This window comes from Spermophilus citellus (assembly GCF_964194105.1).
Source record: "Spermophilus citellus genome assembly, chromosome: 4".
Lineage (NCBI taxonomy): Eukaryota > Metazoa > Chordata > Mammalia > Rodentia > Sciuridae > Spermophilus > Spermophilus citellus.
In genome coordinates, this window is record NC_138185.1 from 191,708,931 (window position 1) to 191,735,917 (window position 26,987).

Consider the following 26,987-nt stretch of genomic DNA (forward strand, 5'->3'; position numbering starts at 1 on the left):
CAGAGAGATATCTCTAGGTGACTTTATATTTTTTATATTTTCAGTACTGGGGATTGTACCCAGGGATGCTCTACCACTGACCTGTACCCCAAGCCCTTTTCTTTTTTTTGAGACAGGGTTCTTGCCTCAGCCTCGAGAGGAGCTGGGATTATAGGTGTATGCCAGTATACCCAGTTTAATCTAGGCAAAGTTCCATCTTCTGAAGTGACTGGTGCCCACACATGTGTTTATACCTTGTCTTCTTGTATCACTCTGTGTAGACGGAAAGGGAGGAGTATTATAATTTACCTAGGGACTTAAAATGTGTTCATTAGAAAGCAATTGAGTAATTATGAGATATGCCAAGACTCTCATCTCTCATGTCTTAGGTCCTTAAGAATCAGATTTTTTTCTCCGTGTGTGTAGGATAGGAGCTGCAGATGTAATATAGAAGTAAAAACTCTTTAGCCCTAATTTTGGACAGGAAGTGGAAATATCAATTTGACTTCATGGGATGTTTCATTTTCCTATCTCAAGCCACCAAAAAAGTCTAGTAAAAACCACCAATCTAGAAGCAATAAACACTCTTAGCATATAGATTGTAATCTTAAAATACCATTCTCGGGCTGGGGATGTGGCTCAAGTGGTAGCGCGTTCACCTGGCATGCGTGCGGCCCGGGTTCGATCCTCAGCACCACATACCAACAAAGATGTTGTGTCTGCCGAGAACTAAAAATAAATAAATAAATATTAAAAATTCTCTCTCACTCTCTCTTTAAAAAAAAAAAATACCATTCTCAACTGAAAGAAATTGGAACTTTTAGAAGTAGTTGATTCCAGGTCTGGGGCAGGAAATATATGAGTGTGGAACAGTTAACCATACCAGACGTGGAAGAATCAAGTAGGAACTATAGAATATGTCAAACAGACTCAGGAGTTGAGCTCCCATGGCCAAAGGATGATTCAAGCATTAATAAAGGTAATTTATTAAACACTAAATGTGTTTAAGTTCATGAGTGTATAATGGTGTACATGTGTTTATAACTAATTGGTCATCTTTTTGAAGAATAGTAGGAAACCAAAAAAAATTTTTTTAAGGTACTAGAGATTGAATCCAGGGGTAGTCTGCCATTGAGCTACATCTGCAGCCCTATTTATTTATTACTTTAAAATTATTATCATTATTTTCATACTGGAGATTGAACCCAGGAGCACTTAACCACTGAGCCACATCCCCATCCCCTTTTTGTATTTTATTAGAGACAGGGTCTTACTGAGTTGTTAGGGCCTCCAGGGCCCCGCTAAAGTTGCTGAGGCTGGTTTTGAACTCACAATCCTCCTGCCTCAACCTCCTGAGCTGCTGGGATCACATGTGTGCACTACCATGCCTGACTCCGAGTCATTTTCATTTTGAGACAGGGTCTCACTAAGTTGCTGAGTCTACCTTTGAACTTGGGATCCTTCTGCTTCAACCTTGTGAGTTGCTGGATTACAGGCCTGTGCCATTATACCCAGTAAGAACAGATTTGAGAACACCGGAACCACTGTCACTGGTAAATGGAGCTACAGAAGCTTCTGCATGTCTCAGTGGGAGATCAAGAATTTTAGTCCTGGAGACTGTCTTGAGGAACTAGCTCAGGCCTACATCTTTTTAAGATCTCAGGATACATGAGGGCAATGCCTTCTCCTAACAGTTTCTACTTATGTGACCCAGAGGTGAGATTGATGTTAGAGGGAAACCTGTAAAGTAGGTAGGAAATGAAAACAGTACAAATGTTATATAAAATAAATGAGCATCTCTTATTATTGGACAGTGTATGGGGAAGGTCTATGGTCTGGTCTCAGATGTTAACACCAAACTGCTCATATTTTCTGCAAGCCTGGGGCTCCCTTTTCCCAGATGTTGGTATTGTGCTATTTTGCCAGTATGAGTCGGGTCACATTTTGCGCACACGTCCCTCCAGGGCCTCCAGCTCAGCCAACACCTCCTTGGGCAGATCCTCGTTGACCTGCTCTGTCAGATAGTTCCGAATGTCACAAACCTCCTGTTCCCAGAAGTCCTTGGGGAGCGAGAACAGCTGAGTGGTGTCTATGGCTCCAAGGCCGCTGAGATCCAGAGCTCCTTCTTTTGGCACCAGCCCGATGGGTGTCTCTCGGCCACTATCCTCCCCTTCTAATCGCCGGCAGATCCAGTCTAGAACCCGAGCATTCTCCCCAAAGCCTGGCCACAGGAATTGGCCTGCCTCATCACGCCGGAACCAGTTGACATGGAAGATGCGAGGTAGCCGGGCTCCCTTGCGCTCCTCCATGCTCAGCCAATGTTCCAGGTAGCGCCCAAAGTTGTAGCCAAAAAAGGGCCGCATGGCAAATGGGTCATGCATGATGATCTTCCCTACAGCAGGAGAAGGATGGGTAAAGAATCTTCCTCTTTTAAGGAAGGAAGGGAAGGGCACACTGTATCCAGTTGGAGGAAGTTTAAAAGGTTCACAGTTCTGGAATGTCCTCAGAGAAAGTGAAGACAAAGAATGGGGGTAAAGGTAGAAGTAGAAAGAGGTGGAGTCCCTGAAGACTCCAGGGAGGGCAAGAAGATCTGGCTCAGAAAGGGAGACAGAAGGTGATGTGGGCACACATGAGAGGAAGCGATGAGCAATGTACTTACCTTTGTGTTCAGCTGCCGCAGTGGATTCAGAGCGCATGGCACTACCCACGAATACCCCATGACGCCAGTTGAAGGCCTCATATACCAGGGGCACCCCTAGAACACCAATGAACAGGGTCACAGACAGCCCTTTTCTTTGGATCCTCACTCTGTCCCTTCTGATAACGACAATCTCATTCTTCTAATACCTCAGCTATCCCATTTTCAGACCCTATTGTTTCCTTCAAATTCTGCATTTACCAGGGAAAAACTCTGGAGACAGCCAGCTACAGTTGGAGATCCAGGCTGAGGCTCCCTGAACTTTAAGTACAGGAGGGACAGTGGACCCTAGTTTAGAGCTAGGCCTTTTACCAAGAAGGCACAGAGTCCATGTGTTACCTTTGGGTCTGCGGCCTCCAAAAATGATGGCATCAATGGGGACACCCTCTGGGGCCTCCCAGGCTGGGTCAATGATAGGGCACTGACGAGCCGGGGCACAGAAGCGAGAATTGGGATGTGCACAGGGTTCCTTGTCACCTGGCAGAGGAAATACAAATACTGTCACTTCCAAGGTTATGTCCACCCCCAACACACACATACGTGTGCGTACACTCTTGCATAATTTCTTTTTGCCTCATAAGCTAGCTACAGCTTTATGTGGTAAAGAACAGGATGAAGGGAGCCAGGAGACCGCCCCCAAAAGATCAGATATTTTTTCCATCTGGTACTAAAGATTGAACCCACAAGCCTTGCACATGCTAGGCAAGCACTCACTCTACCACTGAGCTACATTACCAGACCTTTGTGTTTTTTATTTTGAGACAGGATCTTGCTAAGTTGCTGAAGCTGGTCTAGAACTTTCTATTATCTTGCTTTAGCTTCCTGAGTTGCTGGAATTATAGGTGTGCACTACTGTGCCCAGCAAGGTCTGGTTATTTTTCCATAATGGTGCTGCCAGAGAAAAAGAGTGGAGGAGGAATTGGGGTTCTACAGGGCACTAATGTTTATGCCAAGCTACAGGTACTTGGCACTGACCAGGGCTCATGGGAATAGGGCTAGACACTGATGTGAGATTACAATAATTTTTCCCCTATGAACTTTTTTTAAAAAATATTTATTTTTTTAGTTGTAGTTGGGCACAATGCCTTTATTTATTTTTTATGTGGTGCTGAGGATCGAACCCAGGGCCTCACACATGCTAGGCAAGCATTCTACTTCTGAGCCACAACCCCAACCCCTCCCCTATGAATTTTTTATTTATAGGATTATTATTTCCCAGACCTAAAGCAAACACTGCATTCACTAGGGGAAAAATAACAGTTTTGTATTTCAGACAGTTGACTTTCTATCAGCAAACTAGAGATGACAGAACTTCCTGAGCTATCAAAATGCAAACAGGAACTGATCTTTTTTTTTTTTCTTCGGGGGGAGGGAGTACTGGGGATTGAATCAGGGTCATTCAACCACTGACCCACATCCTCAGCCCTATTTTGTATTTAATGTAGAGACAAGGTATCACTGAGTTGCTTCATGCCTTGCCCTTGCTAAGGCTGGCTTTGAATTCTCAATCCTCCTGCCTCAGCCTCCCAAGCTGCTGGGGATTACAGGCATGTGCCACGGTGCCCCACTATACAGGAATTGGTTTCAAAGCTCCCAGAATTTTGTTGATTTCCCTAGGCCTGCTTTGAGCCTGACAGAATGGTAGGACTAGAGTAACTCAGAGAGAGACATAGCCTAGGCAGTATAATCTGAGAAGCCCTGATCACCTGGCACCTTTAGGTGCCCTGGAGAGGGCTTTGGACCAAATCAGGCGCATGTGTGAAGTACCAACATGGGGACCTTGAATGGGCACAGTGCCTTCTCTATTGAGATTGCTGGTCAGATCTGGGGAGCAAGAGAGCCAAAAAGTCAACACTCCCCTGCCTCTCCCCAGTCTCTGCCTACTTCTCAAATAAGAGCCATCCTTCATTAGCTGCCATTGTAGGACCCTAGCACAGGGTATTTATTCTGGGAATTGAAGCTGGGTGTAAGATGCCCTAGTTATACCCCTGAATCCAGAGTTGATGAAAGGGTTGGGGAAGTAGCCTGTGGGGAAAGATTAAAGTTTCTCGGATTTCTCAGTTGGATGAGGGGGGTTTAATGATGGTGTTAGAGAAAATGAAGGGCGATTAGACAAGGAAGGTGCCTGCTAGGCCAGCCTGGCAAACTTGAATACAGGTTTTAGCAACCACAAGGCCACCTTCCTAATACGACACACTTCTCTGCTTCTACCTCTTGGTCTCTGGGCTCTCTGACTACAGAAGGCCAGAAAGCTGAAGGTCCAGAGTGCAGGGCTCAGGGAGGCACCTGGGAAATGACAGGGTTGAGAAACTAGCTTCTGGGAAACACTAAAGTGCTAGGCTGATTTAGTGTGGAAGAAGGGTTAGAGTACAGGGGAAGGGTGACAGTAACAACACTGACATTTATTAAGTAAAAACAATGGCCATTATGCAGGGGACAGTGGGAGCCAAGTGGCAGGAGGAGTTGGGCAGAAGAGGGGCAGGCTTCCATATTTCCTAATGCACCAAACTTTATGGATTCTGCTCTGAGTTCAATTCCTTCTGTAACAATTTTCAAGACAGTCCTTCCTCTTCCTCTTTTTTTTTGTTTTTTAATCCAGCTTTATTATCGAAAACTTAGTATATATTCATCAGTAATACTAAACCCCTTTTATGCATTATTTAGTTCTCCAATAATCTTGAGACCAGTATTTAACAAACATTCTCATCCAAACAAACATTTTCATCCACTGGTGGAGAAACTTAAGGGAGTAAATTTAGCCAAATTCCAAACCAATGATTAGTGGAGTTGGGACATGACCTAAGATCTTGCCTGGGATTGGAAACTGCAAACATTCATAATTTCCTGTGCCTCCCAAAGGAACAGAAGATAGATGGGGGATGTGGAGGAATATTTGCATCATTAAGGTCTGGGCCCTGGGGACTATGTCATGACTTCCTACCCCACATACCAGGTTGCCAGGGTTTGCCTAGCCAGGAGGTCACAGTGACACCAGGTGGAAGAGGCTGGTCAATCCCTTCCCAGTACACGCCGCCATCACTGGTTTCAGCCACGTTGGTGAAAAGAGTGTTACTCTGGATTGTGGCCATGGCATTGGGATTGGTGGTGGCAGAGGTACCAGGGGCCACCCCAAAGAAACCATTCTCAGGGTTGATGGCCCGGAGTCGACCTGTCAGAAGAAGAAGTGAAAGAAAGGAAGGACCCACCAGGAAAAGTTGAGGTGCAAGGCTGAAGAAGGTCCTGCTCTATCCCCTCCCTGCCTTGAACTGGACCCTAGATCCAGTGTGGAAAGGCTTTTTGTCTCTGGGGTGGCTGAGTGCAGGTATTGGACAGAGTTAGCTGTTCAGGAACAGGTTCTCACTGAAAAAGCTCACCACACTGGAGGGGTCCATAAGAGCCAGAACTGAGATTGTGATCTGAGTGCTCCTCACCTTCACTGTCAAACCTCATCCAGGCGATGTCATCTCCCACACACTCTACTTTCCAGCCTGGCAATGCAGGACGCATCATGGCCATATTTGTCTTGCCACAAGCACTGGGGAAGGCAGCTGCTATGTAGCGCTTCTTCCCTGCAGGGTTGGTGATGCCTAGGATCTGTGCATCGGGACAGAAGGAACAGGAGGTCACCAAAGATCAGAGCATGGCCTGCATGGGGAAACAGAGCTAGGGGCTAAAAGGGGGGAACAATGTTTATTCATTGAACAGGTGTACTGCTCTGCCACAGACTTGGGTAGCAGTGTTCAGCAACCTGGAGCCAAAGCTTCAAGCATTTGGGCAGAGTCTCTGCACACCAGCTTGACACCTGGCAGGAAGGAGGCAACGCTAAGGCAGACTAGCCAGGCCCGCCCCTGCCCTGACCCCCTCCCCACGGCTGCCCAGTTCCTCACCAGGCCCTCACCAGCATGTGCTCCGCCAGCCAGCCCTCATCCCTGGCTAGGCGAGAGGCGATGCGCAGGGCAAAGCACTTCTTGCCCAGCAAGGAGTTGCCACCATAGCCGCTGCCGAAGGAGATGATCTCCCGCTGGTCAGGCACATGACCAATCAGGGTTTTCTCTGGATTGCATGGCCACTGGCTCACCGGCTCCCCTGGGAACAATGGGGTCATAGGACTGCTAGCAATGGCATTAAGAACTGGGTGTCAGGGCTGGAGGGATCAAGATTTGGCAAACTGAGAAACACTTGGGAGCAGTGGTTGTGCCCAGAATGGCTCAAGCCCCCTGCCTCATCAGCTCTCCTGTCTTTACTAGATAGGAAGACTGACTTTTCTCAACTCTGTTCAAACTGCTCTCCAAACACAGTCTCACCCTTTGCCAAGAATGCTACCCTGGATTTGCAGAGGACAGGTTCTCAGGGTCTGAGAGTGGAGTTTGGGGTTCTCTCTGAGTACAAGAGGACCTCTGTGTCCTCCCTAAGCAGGGCAGGTGCTCACCTTGTGAAGTCAGGGGCTGACCCACAGAATGTAGACATTTGACAAAGTCTCCATCTCCTAGGGCCTGAAGCACAGGTGTCCCCAACCTGGTCATAATACGCATGCTTGCCACCACATAGGCTGAGTCAGTGAGCTGCACCCCGATGCGGGACAATGGGGAGCCCACAGGACCCATGCTGAATGGAAGCACATACATGGTGCGGCCTGTGGAGGAAAGCATCACCTGGATAAAGGGTACCAAACCTGGTCATACCATCTGTGCCCCTGCCTGTGTCCCTGCCCTGGTTACCCTGCATGCAGCCCGGAAACCTCTCATCCACAGCTCGCTGGAACTCAGCTGGGGACATCCAGTTGCCCAGCTGCCCACGGGCCCCACCAGTTGGGAGGGGCACCGTGTCCCGCTGAGAAGGAGTTACAATCACCGTCTTGCTTTCTACTCGTGCCACGTCCTTGGGGTCTGTGCGGGCCAGCCAGCTGGGAGAGAGGGGATTGTCAGGAAGGTGTGGCCAGCAAGTCTCCTTCATTCCCAGAACTGCTTTTTCAAGTCCAATTTTGTCTATAGTTCTTCTGTTGACTCAATTTTTTTCTATCCATTCATATCTTAATCCCTTTCTCCAAGGTTTGTCCCATCTAAGAGGAGGTTCCCAAGGCCCTAGTCCTCTGGTAGACTTTATCCTTGGCAAATGACTCCTGAATTGGTTGGGGCAGGAACCCAAATAATTTTATTTGTATTAACTTCTTCCTTTAATACAAAAACATCAATCATTCCTAATTCCCATTCTGTTCCTTCCATTGGGAGGTCTAGTTCAATTTGATTTTGTCTTGATAAACTCAAAATTGACCTTAATCCAAGCAGCTGCCCCATCCTGAGAGGTGCTGAGCTCAGGGCTTACCAGTTATTGTACTTGGGAAGTTTTCGGATGAGGCCCTGCTGTTCTAGCAGGGTCAGTGTGGCAGTATTCTCAGCCTCAGTCCCATCACAAATGTGGATACTCTCTGGTTGGCACAGGCGGGCACTGTGCTCCACAAAGTCTCGAACTCCAGCAGGCAGCTGGCCCAGATCTCCACTGACCACACGCAGGGTCTGGATGCTGCGGCATGATGACCAACACCAGGGACTCAGCCCATGCCAGCTAAGCCTATAAGAGAAGAAACAGGGAGACAAGTGCTTGGGGGATAGCAGGAAGCATGTTTTGGTGCAGGCACAATGAAGAGCAAATTGTTTGTGGTGTGTGGGATAGATTCAGGCCATATGCATCCTGTGACCTTTATGAGGTTTAAAGAGGATATGTCCTGATCATCCAAAGACAAATATGACCAAATGAGCATGAAGGTACACACCTGGCTGTGGAAGTATGTGTAGGCATGCTGATACATAGTCCACACCCATTTTTCACTATATCTATGTTTATAAATGAGCAGGTGCCCTTTGGCCCAAGTGTCAAGAAACTGCCAGATAAGTTGCATGGGTCTAGTGTTTAAATTTCCAGGCATGGTCTTTCCATTCGCAAGTATAGTTTTTGGAAGTTAAAGTGGAAGCTGTTTTTATTTATTTATTTCTTCTGATGTGAATGCTGTAAGACTGTGAAAGCCTCAAGCAAAAGGCCCCACTTTGTGAGAAGATACAGGTCTTTTCCAGTGCCAGGTTCTTAGATTGGGGCTCTTACACAGAGATAGGGGACTGGATGTTGGGGTTCTAGGAAACAGATATGCTGCTGCCTACCTGTGTCAACAAGGGTTACGTTAAATGTTCTTACTAGACAGGTATTTTTGAACTATGTGAAAGACTGAACACTGAGGTATGAGTGTTACTAGCTGGGGTTTTTGCCTTGCTTCATAGAAGGGCAGGGTCCCTGTATTGTGTGTCCTGTCATGCCCCTGGGACAGAGAGAAGCAGGGTCTGTTCTGATTGGCTGGGATCCAGGGTGGAGTGATCCAGAGAGAGCAAAGGCCAGAGAAGTTAGTGATCTTTTTCTAAAATGCCAAGGCCTAGCCCACCAGAAGCCCATCACATACTAGGATAGCCTGAGCCTAAGCCTCCCCTGGCTTTCTTTCGTAGAATCCACATGCCTAGAGAACTTTTGGGGTTGGTAGTAGAGTGGAACATCAGATGGCAGGAAGCTCAGACTCAGAGACTTTAAGCCTGGGGAAGGGAGAAAACTCAGACCATGGATGTGGGAGCTGGGGTGGTTTCCAGCAGTCAGAGCAGGATGGATGCCCAGTGTGGCCTACTGGCAGGGAAGAAGGACTCCTGGGACCTGGGTCTATTGCTGCCTGGGAGAGTTTTCCCTGCACGTTGATTTTAAAGGCACAGTCTTCGGGAGAGCTTTTCTTGTTTGGAGCCTGGCTCTGGTTATCTCTTGTGAGACCCCTACATTCTCCTCCAGTCCCCTAAGAGGGACCTTTTTCTTATCCTCCAATAAACCACCCACTTGGCTGGACAAGTAGAACGGTTGTGGGAGAGATATGGGAACAGTTCAGACAAAAGCTAGGGAGAATGGGGGGGGGGTGCGTCCATAGAGAAGAGAGGAGGCTGTACAAAGGGAGGACAGACAGGACAAGACTGGAGCTCCGGGCCTACACAGAGGAAGAAGCCAGCCATGTAAGAAAGGAAGGCAACTTGGCCCCATACTCCCGTCTGGCTTCCCTCCCTCCCCAGGACCCCGGTCCGTCTGGCAGTGCTGGGCTTCCCGCCAGGTTCCAAACCCGGGAAGGCTGGGAATGGATGTTTACCTTCTACCTTCTTTAGGGAGCTTTGAGCTCAAACCCCACGGGGCTCATGTCCCTTGGCCCCAGGGTGCTACTGCTTTCCACTACACCTTGGGGCGTGGAATGAACCCCGTCAGGGGTCTGAAAGTTACATCCGCGAAGGAAAGGCAGCTAGCGGAGACTGAGCTCCGCAGGGGCGAGCGAGAAGCGGAGGAAGTTCTAAGAGTGGCAGATAGAGATGGCGCGGGCAGACAAGCGAAGCAGGGAGGGGGAGGAGCGCACCAGAACCTGGAGACCCAGTGCAGCTGGCTGTAGGAGGCACGCGCTGCGCGTGAGACCTGCATCGAGAAACAGTCGCCCTGCCTGCTTCCTCCTAGGATGGGGAACTAGGAGAAGGCAGCCTGAGGCGGGGAGCGCAGCGGGAAGTGCGAGTGGGCCCCAGGCTGGGGGTCACTCACCGCAGGCCGGGGCGGTACACAGCAGCCATGGCACCTGGGCGGAGGCTGCGGGGTGGCCACAGGAACCGTGCGGAGTCGGGGAGATAAGGAAGGCGGGGAAGGAGGGAACGCGTTGGAGCGAGCGGGAGTCGAGGCTGGGCAGGAGGTGCTTAAAAAGGGAGGCGGGCAAGCGCAGGGGCGGAACCTAGCAGGATCTCTCCGCCCCTACCGCAGCCCCGCTTCCTGGGCCCTGGACTCTGGGGCTTGCGACCCCAGGTCCTCACCGTGGTCCCAACCCAGCATCCAAGCCCCCAAGCCCATCTCTCCCATTGGAGGACTGGGTTTGCTCCTGGGTCCCGCCTACGTCGAGGCCCCGCCTCCTGGCCAGCCACGTTGCCCTGCATATGATGTAACTCTGAGGACTCTTGCTCCCGGGAGTTAGCGACCGAGAGACTCAGTCACCAACCGACAGATTGGCAAACAAGCCAGGAATGAGGGGTGAAGCCAGAGGCGGGAGCCCACGTGTGTATGTGTAGTGCGTGCTGGACGTGGAGAAGCTCTCTGGTTGGGCATTGCCTTTCCAGTTTTTCCTGGGGAATGGACACTCCCAGCCCCAGGCTTTTCTGATTTCTAAGACCAATGCTGAGGTCCCCTTAGTCCTCAACTCCTAAAATCCCCTGTTTCTTTTCTCCTGGTCAGTGTTCCTTTCTGCCTTACTACAAAATGGTGGTGCCTCTCCACCCCAGGAGTTCTTCCTTGGTCTTTTTTTCACACTCCCTTGTGGGGTCATTCTTTTCACATTCCCCCAATAACTCATCTGATCCACCCAGCCTACCATAAAGTCCTAGGGTAATTTCTCAAGCCATGTCTCCATTCAGACATTTCTCTTTAACTTGAGATCACTGGATATCCACTATTGCAAAGGTTGCAGCACCTCAAACTCAACATGTGCATGGTGGGTATCCGCTCAGTATTCTTTCCCTTTTCTGATATTAGCACCCTGGTTTTCCTTTGGGGAGCAATCTCCTCAGTCTGCATGGTGATATGTGTATGACCTCACTGTGCTTGGGGGGTAGGCTGTCAGTTTGGTGAGTTTACATATTCCTTGATCTGGTCTTAGTAACCAGGGATGTTTGGGGGTGGGGGCGTGATATCCCTCTCTGGGACTTTTTCTGTAAACTTTGGAAATAAGCTTTTCTTCTGTTGTGCCTGCTGAGCGGGTAGAATTATAAGCCTGGATCTGCTGGGCAACAGCTTAGCACTGCAAAGCAGGAGACTGCTTGAGACAGAAACCAGCCTAGAGAAACCAGAGTACGAGGCTGGAGATCAAAGAATTCCTGACTTAAGTTATAGAAATTAATAAATTTATTCTCTTGCTCAAGCTAATTTTAAGTGGATTTCTTACACTTTCCATAGAAATAATCTTGATTCTCAGATATCTGAGTTCTATGCTGGAACATAGTGACATAAGAAGAGCTGGCTTCCAACTGTGGGCTTGCAGCTGGTCCCTGACTTCCCACTCAGGCTACAGCCTGCACTCAACCTCATGCATGTATTTGGAACTCTCCCTCCTAGTCCTTGAATCCAAATTCATCCACATCCACCCTGCTACAAACTGCTAACTCTTGGGCACCCATTGGGTCTAAAGTTATGCATTGTTGGTGCCAGGACTGTTGACCTTCTGAAGGTCATCATCTTGTTCATAATGTGCCTACTTCCATTTTTTCTTATCTCAGCAAATGGCACCACAATCTAGCCAGTTACCCCAGAGGAAACCTGAATTAGTCTAGACTTTTTTCTTATCCTTTATAAGTAATCAGATACTAGAGAACCTTTGAATTTTTTCTTCACAATTAGCTCTCAAATCTGTTTCTATCCCTATAGTCACTGCCTTAGTCCAGGGCTTATCTCTCACCTGGTTGTAGGTGATGTCTTCCAACACATATCTCTTGGCCTCCTACCCCTCAAACACCTCCCCTCTCCCTCTACTAAGTTACCCCCACCCCACTGTACATATAAGTTCACTCTGGAAAGTTAAGAGAGGAATAATGTTTATGGTGTGGACAGCAGGTGCTAGGCTCTGTGTCATTCAGCTTAACAACAAATCTATTTTACAGATATGGACACGGAGGCTTAGAGAGGTTAAATCATTTGCTCAAAATCACACATCTCATCAGCAGGAAAAAATGGAATCTGAATCTAAGTTTCTGGTTCTGATTATCAAGGTTCCTTTCCTCCTATTGTAATCCTATATATTTCCCCTTAATTTATCATTTGATAAAAATAAGTTTATACCTCTTATGCTTAGCATCCCTTCAAGGCCTATCACATGGCATCTACTGTTCTTCAAGATCTTCTGGCTCTTATTTATCCAGGATTATAATTTCTACTTCCCTACTTGTGGTCTTTTCGCCTACATAGACAGATCATCCAAATTTTAGTCTTGTTTTTAATTCTTGTATCCTAGCAATATCTGACCTAAAAATTAATGTTGGTTGAATTAAAAGAATGAATGAGTCCCACGTTTCTGAATCCTCTTTCCCCACAATTACTTCTTTCTTTAGCTTTGAGCAGACCAAACAGGGGGCTCAGGTGAGGCTTTCCTTGCATTGCTGATTCCCCCTGATCTGCCATACTCTTGTTTAGTTCCTTCTTCACCCCCAGCCTGGCCCACCAGCTGACCCAGTGTCCAAGGATTACCACCAGGGGGCAGGGTGTGACCAGCCTTGACCTTGTCTGTTTTTCTGCTTCCTAGATAGATGCCTTCTAGGTCCATCCTTTTGATGTCTCACAGATTCCCTGTACTGGACACTGTGGTACCCTGGCCATCCCCCTTTTAGGATTCTGGTGCACATCACAGCAGCTAAATATTGGCTATAAGTTCCAACTGAACACAGTCCCCACTTACTGAGGGGTATACATTCCAAGATCACCACTGGATGCCTAATACCATAGATAGTACTGAATCCTATATATACCATGTTTTCCCTACGCATGTATACTTATGATAAAGTTTAATTTACTTATTAGGCATTGGCAGGAGATTAATAATAATAACAACATATAATTATAATTATAATAATATACTGCAATAAGAAGTTATGTGAATGGGGTCTTTCTATATCACATTGTACTGTACATATCCTTCTTGTGAGATGTATTACATTGCCTATGTGATAAGATGAAGTGTGGTATTGTAACAGTGTTGGGATCCTATTGACCTTCTGATGATATGTCAGGAAGATCATCACCCAGCATCACTTCTATGTGGTACTCTTGCGCATGCACTGTGATTCTACAATAGTCAATCTGGTAAGTAAGATGGCTACTAAGTGACTAACGGGCAGGTACATATTCAGTATGGATATACTAATTAGGGATGAACAGACTCCACATCCTGAGTGGAGATATCATTATATTACTCAGAATGGTGCATACTTTAAAACTTATGAATTATTTATTTATTTCCAGAATGTACCATTTTGTATTTTGGAACCATGGTTGACTATAGGTAACCAAAGCCTTAGAAAGTGAAACTGCCAATACGGGGATCCTACTGTACTTCCTTGAGCACTAGATGTGGCCGAAGGGATGTCTTGCCAAGTGCAATATCCCCTTCCCAGGGGCAGTGTGTGTCTAATTATAGAAGTACAAAGGCCTACTCCCTTGCCTTAATTTGTGACAACTCGGAAGGTCCATTGGAGCTCCAGAGCTCCTATGGGATCAGCTGATTGCAATTGCAGTGCCATTCAATGCTTCTCTCTCTCCAGTCCTGCTTCTCTCATTCCTCTTGAAAGTCTCCCCAATAAGCCACTTATACACAGATTGGAATGGGTAGATGGAATGGCCACATGTTTGCAGACAGAGCCCCTGGAAATCCAAGATGGTGTCAATGGTGACAGGGTTAGAAAGAGAAGTGGTCTCAGTTGCCGATCTAGCCATAAGCTGCCTTTTCCCACACTACCACAGTGTGATACAGATACCTGTTTAAGAAGTCCCCAAACTCAACTTGCTCAACTTGGACATGGCAGTCTTCCGGCATTGGACTCTGATCCCATTTTTTTTTTTTTTTTGGGTATCAGAGATTGAACCCGGGGACACTTAACCACTGAGCCACATCCCCAGCCCTTTTTTTTTACGTTTTATTAGAGTCAGGGTGTTCCTGAGTTGTTTAGGGCCTTGCTAAGTTGCTGAATCTGGGTTTGAACTCTCAATCCTCCTTGCCTCAGTCTCCCGATCACTGGGATTACAGACATGGGCTACCGCACCCAGCTTCTCTGATTCCATTTTGCTTTCTCCACAAAATGCCAAAGTGATCTTTTCAAATACGGATCTGATCACATCTCCATTGACACCCTTTAGTAGCTTCTCACTGCTTTTAAAATTAAACCCTAATCCTTGGTCTGGCCCCTGCAGACTGCTCCAATCTCACCTACCACCATTCTGTACACTTTTCTTACTTTCTCTCTCTGGCTACATTGGACATGTAGTTTCCTAAACATGTCTACCTCTCTCCTGATTCAGTCTTTGCATATGCTGTTTCTGCAAAGGAATCCCCATTTTCTTCATATTTCCGGGCATGGTCACTTTTTATTCACTTGACCAGTCTCAGGTTAATGTGACCTTCCTCAGGCAACCTGTCCTTGCCACACCCTCCCTGCTCCCTGACTCTGTCCTAGAGGAGTCTTTTTTTTTTTTTTTTTAAATATTTTTAGTTGTAGCTAGACACAATACCTTTATTTTATTTATTTATTATTATGTGGTGCTGAAGATCAAACCCAGTGCCTCACATGTACCAGGCAAGCACTCTGCAACTGAGCCCAGCCTCAGCCCAAGAGTAGGTCTTTATGATAAAAACTCTTAGCACCCTCTCTGCTCCCTCATGGCACTCATCTCATTTGGTTGCACCTGCAGTCCCAGCTCCTTGGGAGGTTGAAGTAGGAAGACTACTTGAGTACAGAAATTTGAGGCCAGCCAGGTACCAAAGTGAGACCCCATTCCTAAAAATAAAATGGGAGTTGTTTTTTATGTAGATACACTTCTAACATATGTAAGGCCTAAAGCAAGAGTACAAACCAAGGCTCAGAAGCTCATGTTTAAATGTTTAAAATGTATAATGCAAAGTAACAAATTGTTAAATAAGATATTTTATTTTTAAATTTTTTAAAAAAAATATTTATTTCTTAGTTGTATTGGACATGATACCTTTATTTTATTTATTTTTATGTGGTGCTGAGGATGGAACTCAGGGCTTTGCACGTGCTAGACAAACACTTTACTGCTGAGCCACAACCCCAGCCCCTCTAATTTTTTTAAAAAAGTTCTCTTTATTTTTGTGGTACTAGGGACTGAAACAAGGGGCTCTACCACTAAGCCTCTTCCCCATCCATTTTTACTTCTTATTCTTGAGAAAGGGTCTTGCTAAATTGCCAAGGCTGGCCTCAAACTTGGGATTTTCCTGTCTCAACATCCCAGGTCATTGGGGTTACAGGTGTGTGACACCATATCCAGCTAAAATGTGTTTTATTTTTATGCCTTGACAAATACATACTTCATAACACTCTGGAAGGCCAGGTTCAGTTTTAGATTTTGTTTGGAATCCTCAGGGTTCTGTATAAAACTTTTGGGGGAGAGGCAGCTTTCAGCCACTGGTCTTCAGCTGGAACCACTTCTCTTCCCACCTGCCCCTAGTACCACTGTGGACTGTGCCCAGCTGTGTTTATAAACACGTGGGCCTGCTACCTTCCCATCCCAGCTCTGTCCACACTCTCCTGCAAGCAATCACCCCTTGACTGACTTAGGGATGTGTGTACCAGTAGTGTCTAGCTATGGGAAGGAACACCCAGGAAAGAAATCATGTGCATCCTAGATGTGAGCTTGGGCTCTTTGAGCAGGAAATTCCTAGATATCTGGAGTATGGTTCTAAGAAGGATGGAATATGGGCAAAAGAGTATTGGACTTCTCACAACATGGGAGTGCTCTATCAGAAGACTGCCAGCCTGGAGCCTTCTAAGGCATGGGCCAGGGTAGATCTGCTCTTGTCTGGACCTAAGGGCAGTAATTTAATGCTCCATGTCAGCTGCATGTAGACCAGCTGACAGTGTAAGTCCTTGAGGTATCCCTTGTGCCTAACCCAGTGCCTGGTACAGAATAGGTGTTTGATAAATATTTGTCAAATAAATGTGGGAGGTACACCAGGAATAGCTTTGAGGATTAGGATCCATTACTGAAGATCTAGATAAGCAAGGGCCAGAAGTAGGAGTGACACTGGCCTTCTAGGGTTCCAAAATGGGTGTGCGGAACAGATGAGGTTGGGGCAGCATCCTGGATCCCATTCCCATTCCTCTTCCTTTGCCTGTCTGTCCCTCTTACCCCACAGTCCAGCATCCTTCTGTCCATAATCTTTCTACTTTTTATGGCTGCCACTCTTCCTCTGCAGCATGACAAACTATCTGTCTCCTTCCTTTTTATCTACCACTTCTAGGTCATTGTTCCTGTCTATCTCTCCTGTTGTCTCTTACTGTCTTCTAGTTGTCTCCCAGAAACTGTCCCCCCTTTTTTAATTTTAGTTCCCCCATGGCTCCTTATTCATCTCTTCTATATGCCCGTATCCTTCTGTCTCCTTTAATCTAAACCCCTGTGGAGCCCTGACTTATCCCAGCATTACCCCTACTGCCTCTTTAGCTAGTCTCCTTTACTTAATTCTGTTCTGTCATTCCTAGTGTTCACCCTGGTTTCATCCTTTTCACCCATATTTCCCTGTCCCCAGATGTCTCTCTATTCTCAGTATCTATTTCCCAATCTCCAAGTCTCTGTGCCCTCTTGGGATGGGCTCTGCCCCCTTGGTTCCCATTGGCTGGCATGGCCTCTCCTCTTGGTGCCCGTGTTCCCTTCCTTTGGCTCAGCCTGAGCCCAGCCCTCATTCCCCCAACTCCTTTCCCTAGTTTGTGGTGCCTGGTCTGAGCCGTGAGCAGCTCAACTCGCCTGAGCTTGTTTAGTCTAACTCCCTTAGCCCCTTAGCAGCTTAGCCCTCCCACCTCTCCTGTGAGCCCTCCAGTAAACAAGAGGATCAGGGAAGACCTGACAGCTGTCAGGTGGGGGCAAGTGTCTGGCCAGCCTAGAGCAGGCATGAAAAGGAGGCTGCACTCAACACTTCCTATTCCTTCTTTCTTCAGGGAAATTCTAGAGCCTGTTTCTTGATGTCCACCCCCGAGTATGGAGTTTCTTGTCTCCAGGATCCCTATTCCTATTTTTTAGCTGGTTTCTAGGCCTTGAGCTTTTTGCTTCTTCTGAGAAAATGGCTCTAGAAGCAGGCAATCACACAGAGAAGCCTTTCAACTTGAATGATGATGATGGATTCTGCTCTATAAAATGGAGGCCCTAATCTGATCTAGGTCTTCTAACAAATGTGTGAAAGTACATGCTATATTATGGATCTACTTTTTGGGGGGTGGGTACCGGGGATTGAACTCAGGGGCATTCGATTGCTGAACCACATCCCCAGCCCTATTTTGTATTTTATTTAGGGTCTCACTGAGTTGCTTAGCTGATTTTTACTGAGGCTGATTTTGAACTGGAGATCTTCCTGTCTCAGCCTCCCGAGCCACTGGGATTACAGGCATGCGCCACCGTGCTGGCTAGTGTGGATCTTAAATGTCTGCAAAAGGCCCATGTGTTAAAGGCCTAGTCCCCAGCTTGGTGCTTTGCGGAAGTGGTGGAAACTAAGAGGTGGGGCCTAGTAGGAGGTCTTCTGATCACTGGGGATGTGCTCTTGAAGGAGGCGGTTGGAACTCAGCCTCTTTCCTTTCCTCTCTTTTTCTTTTCCCATTCAGGAGGTGAGAAGCTTTTTTCACTATGCTCTCCCTTCCATGAGCTACCTCACCACAGACCCAAAGCAACAAGGCCAATTGATCATGGAAACCTCCAAAACTGTGAGCCAAAATAAACCTTCTTTACTTATACATTTATCACCCCAGGTATTTGGTATAGTAACAAAAAGCTGATTAACACAGCATGGTAGGAGAGACTACACACACACACACACAAACACACACACACACACACATGCTCACAAGCAAGCATACACTAAGAGAAGCTGGGTTGAATGCAGAAAACTATAGAACAGTTGTTCTCAAACGTTAGTGTGCATCAGAATTGCTAGAAGAAGCTGTTAAAACAGATTTCTAGGCTCCACCTCCAGAGTTTCTGATTTAGTAGGTGAATTGGGAGATTTGAGAAGGATTTCCCTACATTTCCTAGCTTTGAACTCCTGGACTTAAGTGATCCTCCCATCTTAGTCTTCTGAGTGCTAGAACTCTAGGCTTGTACCACTGCACCGAACTTGAATTTATCTATTTAACAAATTCCCAGGAAATGTTGGTGCTGATGGCCTAGAGACAATACTTTGAGAAATATTGTCTTAATAATCTTCATCTACCAGCTCTTTCCTAACACCTAAGGCTGGGGCCAGTTAATTTTCAAAACTGAGGACCAATCAATGAGGTGAAGAGAGAACCTACATTTTGGGAGCAAATTTTTGCCACATGTACATCAAATATAGCACTAATCTCCAGGATATATAAAGAACTAAAAAAAAAAATTAACATCAAAACCCCCAAACAACCCAATCAATAAATGGGCTAAGGAGCTGAACAGACACTTCTCAGAAAAAGATATGCAATCACTCAACAATATATGGAAAAATATTCAACAACTCTAGTAATTAGAGAAATACAAATCGAAACTACTCTAAGATTTCATATCATGCCTGTCAGAATGGCAGTTATCAAGAATACAAACAATAATAAGTGTTGGTGAGGATGTGGGGGAAAAGGCATACTCATACATTGCTGGAGGAACTGCAAATGAATGCAACTAATCTGGAAAGCAGTATGGAGATTCCTTAGAAAACTTGGAATGGAACCACCATTTGACCCAGCTATCCTACTCCTTGGTATATACCCAAAGGACTTAAAATCAGCATACTACAAGGACACAACCACATCAATGTTTATAGCAGCTCAATTCACAATAGCTAAACTGTGGAACCAACCTAGATGCCCTTCAATAGATGAATGGATAAAGAAACTATTGTGGGGCTGGGGTTGTGGCTCAGAGGTAGAGCACTTTCCTAGCATATGCAGGGTCCTGGGTTTGATCCTCAGCACCACATAAAAATAAGATGGAGATATTGTGTCCAACTACAACTAAAAATATATATATATTAAAAAAAGAAACTGTTGTATGTATTCACCATTGACTATTACTCAGCATTAAGAGAGAATAAAATTATGGCATTTGCAGGTTAATGGATGGAGTTGGAGAATATCATGCTAAGGAAAGTAAGCCAATCCCAAAAAACCAAAGTCCGCATGTTCTCTCTGATAAGTGAATGCTGATCCATATGGGGGCGGGGCATAGGAAAAATGGAGGAACTTTGATTGGGCAAAGGGGAGGGAGGGAAGGGGTGGGGGCATGGGGGCAGGAAAGATGGTGGAATGAGATGGACATCATTAAACTAGGTACATGTATGACTGCACATTTGGTGTAATGTTACATCGTATGCAACCAGAGAAATGAAAAGTTGTGCTTCAATTGTGTACAATGAATGGAAATGCATTTTGCTGTCATAGATACCTAATTAAAATATAAAAAAAAACTGAGGGGCTGGGGATGTGGCTCAAGCGGTAGCGCGCTCGCCTGGCATGCGTGCGGCCCGGGTTCGATCCTCAGCACCACATACCAACAAAGATGTTGTGTCCGCCGAGAACTAAAAAATAAATATTAAAAATTCTCTCTCTCTCTCTCCTCTCTCACTCTCTCTAAAAAAAAAAAAAAAAAAACTGAGGACCTTTGGGGCTAAGAGAAACCTAGAGTCCTCAGAAGGCATGGAATAGCTTTTAAACTCTTGGAGTTCTATTCTAGTAGAGACCCCATTTAAACAGCTTTGGACAGGTTTAAACATCTCCTTGGCTAATTCCTAGTATCTCTATTCCAACTCCTACTGGGGGATGATAGCTCTAAGAGGTGTTAGGGGATTAGGCTGAAAATATAGGTCATTCACTAGCCATCTGGGAACCATGATGAGTGGGAGAGAGGGAGAGGGGCAGAGACACAGGAAAAAGGTGAGAAAAAGCAGAGGGCTTGTGAGGGCAGTTACAAAAGTGTATCGGATAGACTGGTGATTAGATTTCAGTGTCCTTTGGTGGCCTGGAAGGAGGAGCAGAGTTTCCTGTTCTCTCTTCTTCTGCACCTTCTTCCAAGCTGGGCTACCTGTCTGGGGCTGGGTTATTAAGAGTGGGAGAGACTGAGAATTGGATGGCCAAGTCCTGGAGATTCCTCATGGGGAAAGCTGCAATTTTTGTGAGAGGCATAAGGCCATATAGGGTTAAGGTAGACAAAGAACAGAAATATGAGTATACTTGAAAAAGGGAAGCAGACCCAACAGGTGAAAATGGGCTTGGAAGAATCTGTACTTCCCACAGACATGGATGAGGGGCTCAGAGACTTAGAAGTTGGGCTGCTGGGAGCTTGTCTGGCCCTCCTTCCCAGGCCCAGGCTTTGAGGGTAGAGGGCTGAGAGTTGTATTCACATAGAGGAGTAGTGGTTGGGGCCATTGTGGGAATGAAGCATACATGAGTCGGACCATCAGTGATCAGCTTTGTAGGGGTAGATGGTCCCTCTCCTTTGAGAATAGGCATGCCTGTCCTCTCCTCTGTCTCTCTCCACTCCAATCCCCCACCCCATGTCAATGAGATATGCAAATTATTCCCTTATCTTATTGGCTGAGGCCTCAGGACCAAAGATGAGCTCAGAGAGCTGGCCTTTTAAGAGTGCCCTTTGGGCTCTGTGCCTATAGCCCCATAGTTCTGAACACAGAGGTACCAGGCCCTGCTCCATGGGGCCTCCAATCTCTGGGGAAGCTGTGCCTGTCTGGCTCTGACACTGACCATATCATCTCTTGCCATCCCTAAAGTAAGTATGTCTGGGTACCTGGGTGTCAGACTTCTCACCTGTAGTTCCTTCCTCAGACACCTGCTATTCCTCTTGTCAGTTTTCTAGAACCCTCAAATTTCTGCACCCTACCCCACCCCTGTACTGGCTGCCATCATATCAGAGAGATAATCAATCTTCCCCACTTACCTCTTCTCTGCACATCCAGTTCTCTCTGGACCCTGATTCAGGTCTCACCATCTCCTTCCAGTCAAAGACCAGTTCCTTCAATCGTGTCTTTGTTTTCAACTCCTCTGTGCTCTAAGGGCAAAGAGCTCCATAGAGAATACAGAACCTTTTTTGAGACAAAAAAAGAGGTCTTGTCCTTCCTTTCACCTCTGTAGGTATGGTCTGGGGATCTGAGATGTGACCGAGAAGAGAATTATCTAGGCTTGGGGCATCAAGAGGGAGCCAAAGTCTAAGGGGATGAACACTCCTTGCTCTGCTCATTCTGAGGGTGGGAGTGGAGCTGTTGGAATTGGGAGCTGGGCGAGAGCCGGGACTTTCAGGCTGGGAAGGATCTCTGAAAGGCAGAGGTTCCCCAAGTGCACACGTGCTCTGTGGTTGGTAACAGAGAAGAGAGAGTTATTTGGTGTCATAAGTTTGGGACACTCTGTGTTGAAGTTGAACAGATGGTTTGCTAAAGGACTTCTCAGATTAATTGCTCTTCTGCGAGAGGTAGGGATAGGAGGCAGCCTTTCTAAAATTATTTGAGCATAGACCTCTTCTTGGGTATTTCTTAAAGTTTGTGTTTAACAGAACACTCTTTGGGAGATGTTATAAAGTCTAAATGCCCTCATTGGGAAAAAAAAAGGAAAGTGGGTTAGAAAAGCCCAGGCCATCTGCTCAATATAGCAGATTTGAATCAAAGGGGTGAAATTCAGAGTTGGTGGGTTCTTCCTTGGAGAGACTGGTTTTGAGGAAAGATGGTGGCCACTCAGTTCAGATCTTTCTAGAACTAGTTCTAGGACTTTTATTTTTCTCTTAGAAAGTCTCTTTTTTTCTATAACAGGGAATCAATGACTAATCCATAGAACGAATGAGCACCAAGAGTCTTCCTGAGACACTGTTCTGAGTGCCTTGAAAGACAGATAAGATAGAGATGTAACAGCACAGTATCCTTATATCTTAAGATTCACAGCACACATGCCTTCCCACTGTCCTAAAACACACACACATTCAGTCACAGTTAATTAAGCACAATTTTTTAATTGCTTGGAAATGGAATGCTGTCTCTTGAGATGACAGGGCCTCTCAGTATGTCTCTGCACTAGGGTTGGGAAAACTGCATATTACTCTTGTTTTTCATTAATTCCAGAGTCTCCTTTGGGGTGAGAGTCCTCTTCTTCCATCAGGTCTTCAATTGCTTGCCCCTGTCAGGATCCCATGCTAACTGAAAAGTTGCCTCCGGGTCTGGAGGAACAGGACTGCACCATTAATTTGGTTTTTCAGAACTCTGGCTCCAGCACATTTGAACTTTGGAGGAAGAGGGTTTGGTAGAAGAGGATGACAGGCAGCCTCCACGTACTCCAGACCTCTCTTTCTTGCAGGTGCACATCTCCTAGCCCAGACACAGAATGGCACTGTCCCCCAGCCCCCTGGCCATGGAATATGTCAATGACTTTGACTTGATGAAGTTTGAGGTAAAGCGGGAGCCCCCAGAGGGACGATCAGTGGCCTCAACAGCCTCTCTGGGCTCCACACCTTACAGCTCAGTGCCCCCTTCACCAACCTTCAGTGAGTCAGGCGTGGTGGGGGCCACTGAGGGCCCCCGGGCAGGCCTGGAGGAGCTGTACTGGCTGGCCACCCTGCAGCAGCAGCTGGATTCTGGGGAAGTGCTGGGGCTGAGTCCTGATGAGGCTGTGGAGTTGCTGCAGGGTCAGGGCCCAGTCCCTGTTGAGGGGCCCCATGGCTACTACCCAGAGAACCTAGAGGAAACAGGAGCCCAGCATGCCCAGGTGAGTGACTAGTAGGCTGGTCTGAGGGGAGGCAGGCTGAAGGAGGAGGTCCAAGAGAGGGAGAGTTCCTGGAGAGGGTTTTGGACTGGGGAAAGAGGGCAGGAGAAGGGAAGAAGGGCTCTTAAAAGAAATCAGAGAAACGAATAGATTGAATCAGAAGGAACAGAGATAAGTTAGAAAAGGCCCCCAGAGAGGGATTACAGGGGAGTAAATAGATGCCCCATGTGGAATGGAGCCGGGTTAGGACAGTGGTTGAGGTTGGCCTTTCCAAGGCTTTGTGATTTCCCAATGCCCAACCTTCTCAGGAAGGATTGGAACTCATCCTATTAATTATAGACACAGATGGGGGTATTGAGGGCATTAGGGCATAATCTAAATCTTTTGAGGGTCACCGGGTTGCGGTCTTCAGGACATGGAAACGTGGCTTGTTGGAGGGGAGGGGACTGTCTGGGCACGGGTCCCTGGTACACAACTGGGCCTGAAGCGGGATGCTGCGACGGGCACCGAGTGTAGTAGATGAGCTTGCCTGACAGTGGGAGGCGGGGCCTGCTCTGCAGGGTGTGCCAAGGGGTGGGAGTCGGGTGTCTAGGACCTGTGAGTCTGGACTGAGATGGATTCTGTTAGAAAAGGGGGCATTCAGGTAAAAGTGGGAACCGGGGGTCGAAGCCTTCTCGACAGCGGGGCTAACCCAGAGTTCCCACCTGTTGATGGAGCAGGGTGGGACCCACAGCCGACCAGGTCCCTGCATTGTTCCTCCTTAGCTGGCCGAGCGGTTTTCGGACGCAGCCCTGGTATCCATGTCTGTGCGGGAGCTAAACCGGCAGCTGCGCGGCTGCGGACGCGACGAGGCGCTTCGGCTGAAGCAGAGGCGCCGCACGCTGAAGAACCGCGGTTACGCGCAGGCCTGTCGCTCCAAGCGGCTGCAGCAGCGGCGCGGGCTGGAGGCGGAGCGCGCCCGCCTGGCTGCTCAGTTAGACGCGCTGCGGGCGGAGGTAGCTCGCCTGTCTCGGGAGCGCGACCTCTACAAGGCTCGCTGTGACCGGTTGACATCTAGCGGCCCCGGGCCCGGGGACCACACCCACCTCCTCCTCTGAGCAGCTGGGGCAGGGGGCGTGGGCCGTGGAGGTGGTTGAGGTGGAGATTAGCAGCCAGCTAACCCCTGTCCACTGGTCCCATCCACTCCCCGTATGACCACACAAATAACCCCAATCATTCTGGACCTTCAAGGCACGCCCGAAGTTAGCCTGGCCATTTTCTGGGAGAGGTAACTCCTCCACTCATACACCTCCTCAGGCCATAAACCTTAGCTTTCATGAGTAGCAAGCATACTGAGCTCTGCAGGGGCCAATGACAGGCACTGAAGGTGCAGGTGTGGAGGATGGTTGGGTGGCACAGTGAATGGAAGGAGAGGGAGTGGTACATTTCCCCCCTCAGTTTAGTTCTTAATTCAAGGTTTTCAACTTGTAGTGCATTAAGACTACAATTAGCAATGAGACTGTTTTTTTTTTTTTTTTTCACTTGAAGGACTGTAACCTCCCCATTTTAGGCCTACTGCATTTTCAAGATTTAATAATTCTCAACAGCAAGACTAGGAACTCTACCCAATATGTGTTTCCTTGCCCAACCCAGTGGCCTGCAGGGTCCAGAGCAGTACAGGTCTGAGAAGTAAACCCTGGGAGTGGTTTGGTGTCAACTGGGAAAGAGCCCTTGGTGCTAATCACGGCTCTGCCCTAGGAGCCCTTTGTCACCTTGAGCTAATCAATTGTTCCCTGGGACTTAGACACTTCATCTAATTTTCACTTAGATTGGATGACTTCTGGCACTTTTTCAGTTTTGGCACCTCATCCATGAGGGACTCCCAATGGTGTCCCCAAGAGGTCCCTAAGACAAGCTTACAGAAAGCCCTCCTGTCCTGCTTCAGCTTCCTGGCTGCAGCCTAAGCTGTGGGAGAGCAATCCAGGAGGGGAAGCATGCACTGGGAAACAGGCACTGGGCCTCTGCTACTTCCTCCAAGCTGCCTCAGTCTCCAGACCTACCTAGGGTGTCCCTGCTACTTCCTGCCTCTGAGGGCTGAGGTGAGACTTCCCAGGATGACTGGGAGCTGAGTGCAGCTTTTATGAATTAAACTTGAAGCCCAGGTGGAATTCTAACGTTACTGGCTAAATGTTCTTGCAATTAAGAAATGTTCGTTCTCTATCCCTGTTTCATGTTACTATTTTGTGCATCTGTGTGTATATCAGAAAGAGGGTGGGAGAAACCACCTGGAACTGAGTGGCACATCTCAGTACTGAAGGGCTAATGAAAATGGGGTAGAGGGGCGGGAATTGGTCCAGATGGAGCCTCTACCTTCCACCATCGCCACCACAAAAGCCCAGGAGCAGCAGTGGTCTAGCTAGGCTTGCCTGTGGTTATCCTCAAGGTCTCACAGTTGCCATGGTAACCCTCCAGTTCCGCAGCATATGGGGAGGGCCAGTGGGGCCTCTGGGCAGAGCAGAGGCATTGAGCTGGGAGCAGCCACCTCATCAGCCACAGTTGTCTGTCCTCTAAGGGACATAATAAATGGGAGAAGTGGTTGGGTATGGGGGAAGCGGCTCCCATATGTCTCTCTTCCTTTCTGCCCCCTCTATCCACCCCCTCCCCAGCTGTCTTTTCTCTTCCCCTCACAGTTCTTGTTCCCTCTCCTCCTCTAGCCCAGCTCATCCCTCCTCCACTCAGGAGCCTGCAACAGGAGTCCTTTCCTCCATCCCCCCTCAGAATTTCTCTTCTCCCTTCCCTACCTTTGGCTAATGGCTATCCTCTCTGGCTCTCATACCCCTCTGAGGGCTCATGGGAGAGGTAACTTCTCTCCTCCATCGTCTTCCACACTTCTCGTTGAAAGGAGGGACTTGGATGGAGAAGATCCCTCAGGAGCTCAGCTCTTCTTCCTTTACTCTGAATTTCACCTGTGTCCTTGCCTGCTCCCCGGAACTTTAATCCATACTCTCTGCTTCTCTTGCAGACCTTTCTTACCTTCATTGCACAACAGGGCTGAGATACTCATCCACATATACCTGCGCATACAACTAGGTCATATATACATACACCTGAGTCTCAAGGTGATAAAGCTGGATCAGAGGGCTATACCTCAAATAAAGTTTGCACATTGTAATGATGAAGAGTGTGGGTGTTTTATAGTCAGCTGGGCCTGGACTCAAGCTCCAGTTCTACAAATTATTCTCTGGCCATGGGTAAGTTAAAAATCAAGCCTCACTTGCTTTGTCAGAAAAATGGGGGAAATGATGATTACTATTAATGAGAATGAATGCATTTAAAGAAGCAAAGTTTGACACATGCTAAAGAATAAACTTTGCTGCTGTTGTTAATGTTATCATCAATAGTGCACAGCTGGGCTTCCTGAACCACTGAAGCCACATTCATGGAGGGCCAGGGATATGTGGTGCATTAAAGCACATACATTTACACACCCAGGAAAATCAGGTTGTGCATTCCTTAAATGCCCTCTCTATGCTCCGACTTCACTAACTGATCTGCTGCCCTCCTTCAGTCACCTCCCCAACAATCTTTCTTGACCTACCCCACAGCTGTGTGGAGACAGGGGTTCAACCCTCAGGGACTCAGCATGCTTCTCTGTAGACAGCTGTAAGAAAGCATCAGCCTGCCCCTTCTTGACAGCTCCTTATTACCTCCCCATCTCCTATAACTAACCCCCACAGTGTCTGGACCCCTGTGCTTGGGAAGTAAGGGTGGGGGCTCCTTAGAGCCCACTGGCACATGATTGGGGTAAG

General features: G+C 47.4%; 2 protein-coding genes across 4 annotated transcripts; one reads left to right on the forward strand and one right to left on the reverse strand.

Annotated features, from left to right (window-relative positions):
- Positions 1–1,768: 1,768 nt before the first annotated feature.
- Positions 1,769–10,592, reverse strand: PCK2 (phosphoenolpyruvate carboxykinase 2, mitochondrial). Its single transcript, XM_081291619.1, has 10 exons — positions 10,274–10,592; positions 8,000–8,245; positions 7,396–7,580; positions 7,107–7,310; positions 6,576–6,763; positions 6,109–6,271; positions 5,628–5,846; positions 3,017–3,154; positions 2,639–2,734; positions 1,769–2,371 (listed from the first exon to the last, which is right to left on the reverse strand). The coding sequence occupies exons 1-10, from the start codon at positions 10,300–10,302 to the stop codon at positions 1,917–1,919; spliced, it is 1,923 nt and encodes a 640-aa protein (XP_081147745.1). The 5' UTR covers positions 10,303–10,592; the 3' UTR covers positions 1,769–1,916.
- On the forward strand, positions 9,665–25,945 carry NRL (neural retina leucine zipper). Of its 3 annotated transcripts, XM_081291631.1 has the most exons (3): positions 9,665–9,708; positions 22,795–23,202; positions 23,964–25,945. In XM_081291631.1, exons 2-3 carry the CDS (start codon positions 22,822–22,824, stop codon positions 24,294–24,296), a joined length of 714 nt encoding a protein of 237 aa, XP_081147757.1. In that variant the 5' UTR covers positions 9,665–9,708; positions 22,795–22,821; the 3' UTR covers positions 24,297–25,945. The 3 variants fall into 3 exon arrangements, with proteins under 3 accessions (XP_081147757.1, XP_081147756.1, XP_081147758.1); XM_081291630.1 differs by lacking the exon at positions 9,665–9,708 and having other exon boundaries at positions 22,680–23,202; XM_081291632.1 differs by lacking the exon at positions 9,665–9,708 and having other exon boundaries at positions 22,680–22,887.
- The last annotated feature ends 1,042 nt before the right edge of the window (positions 25,946–26,987 follow it).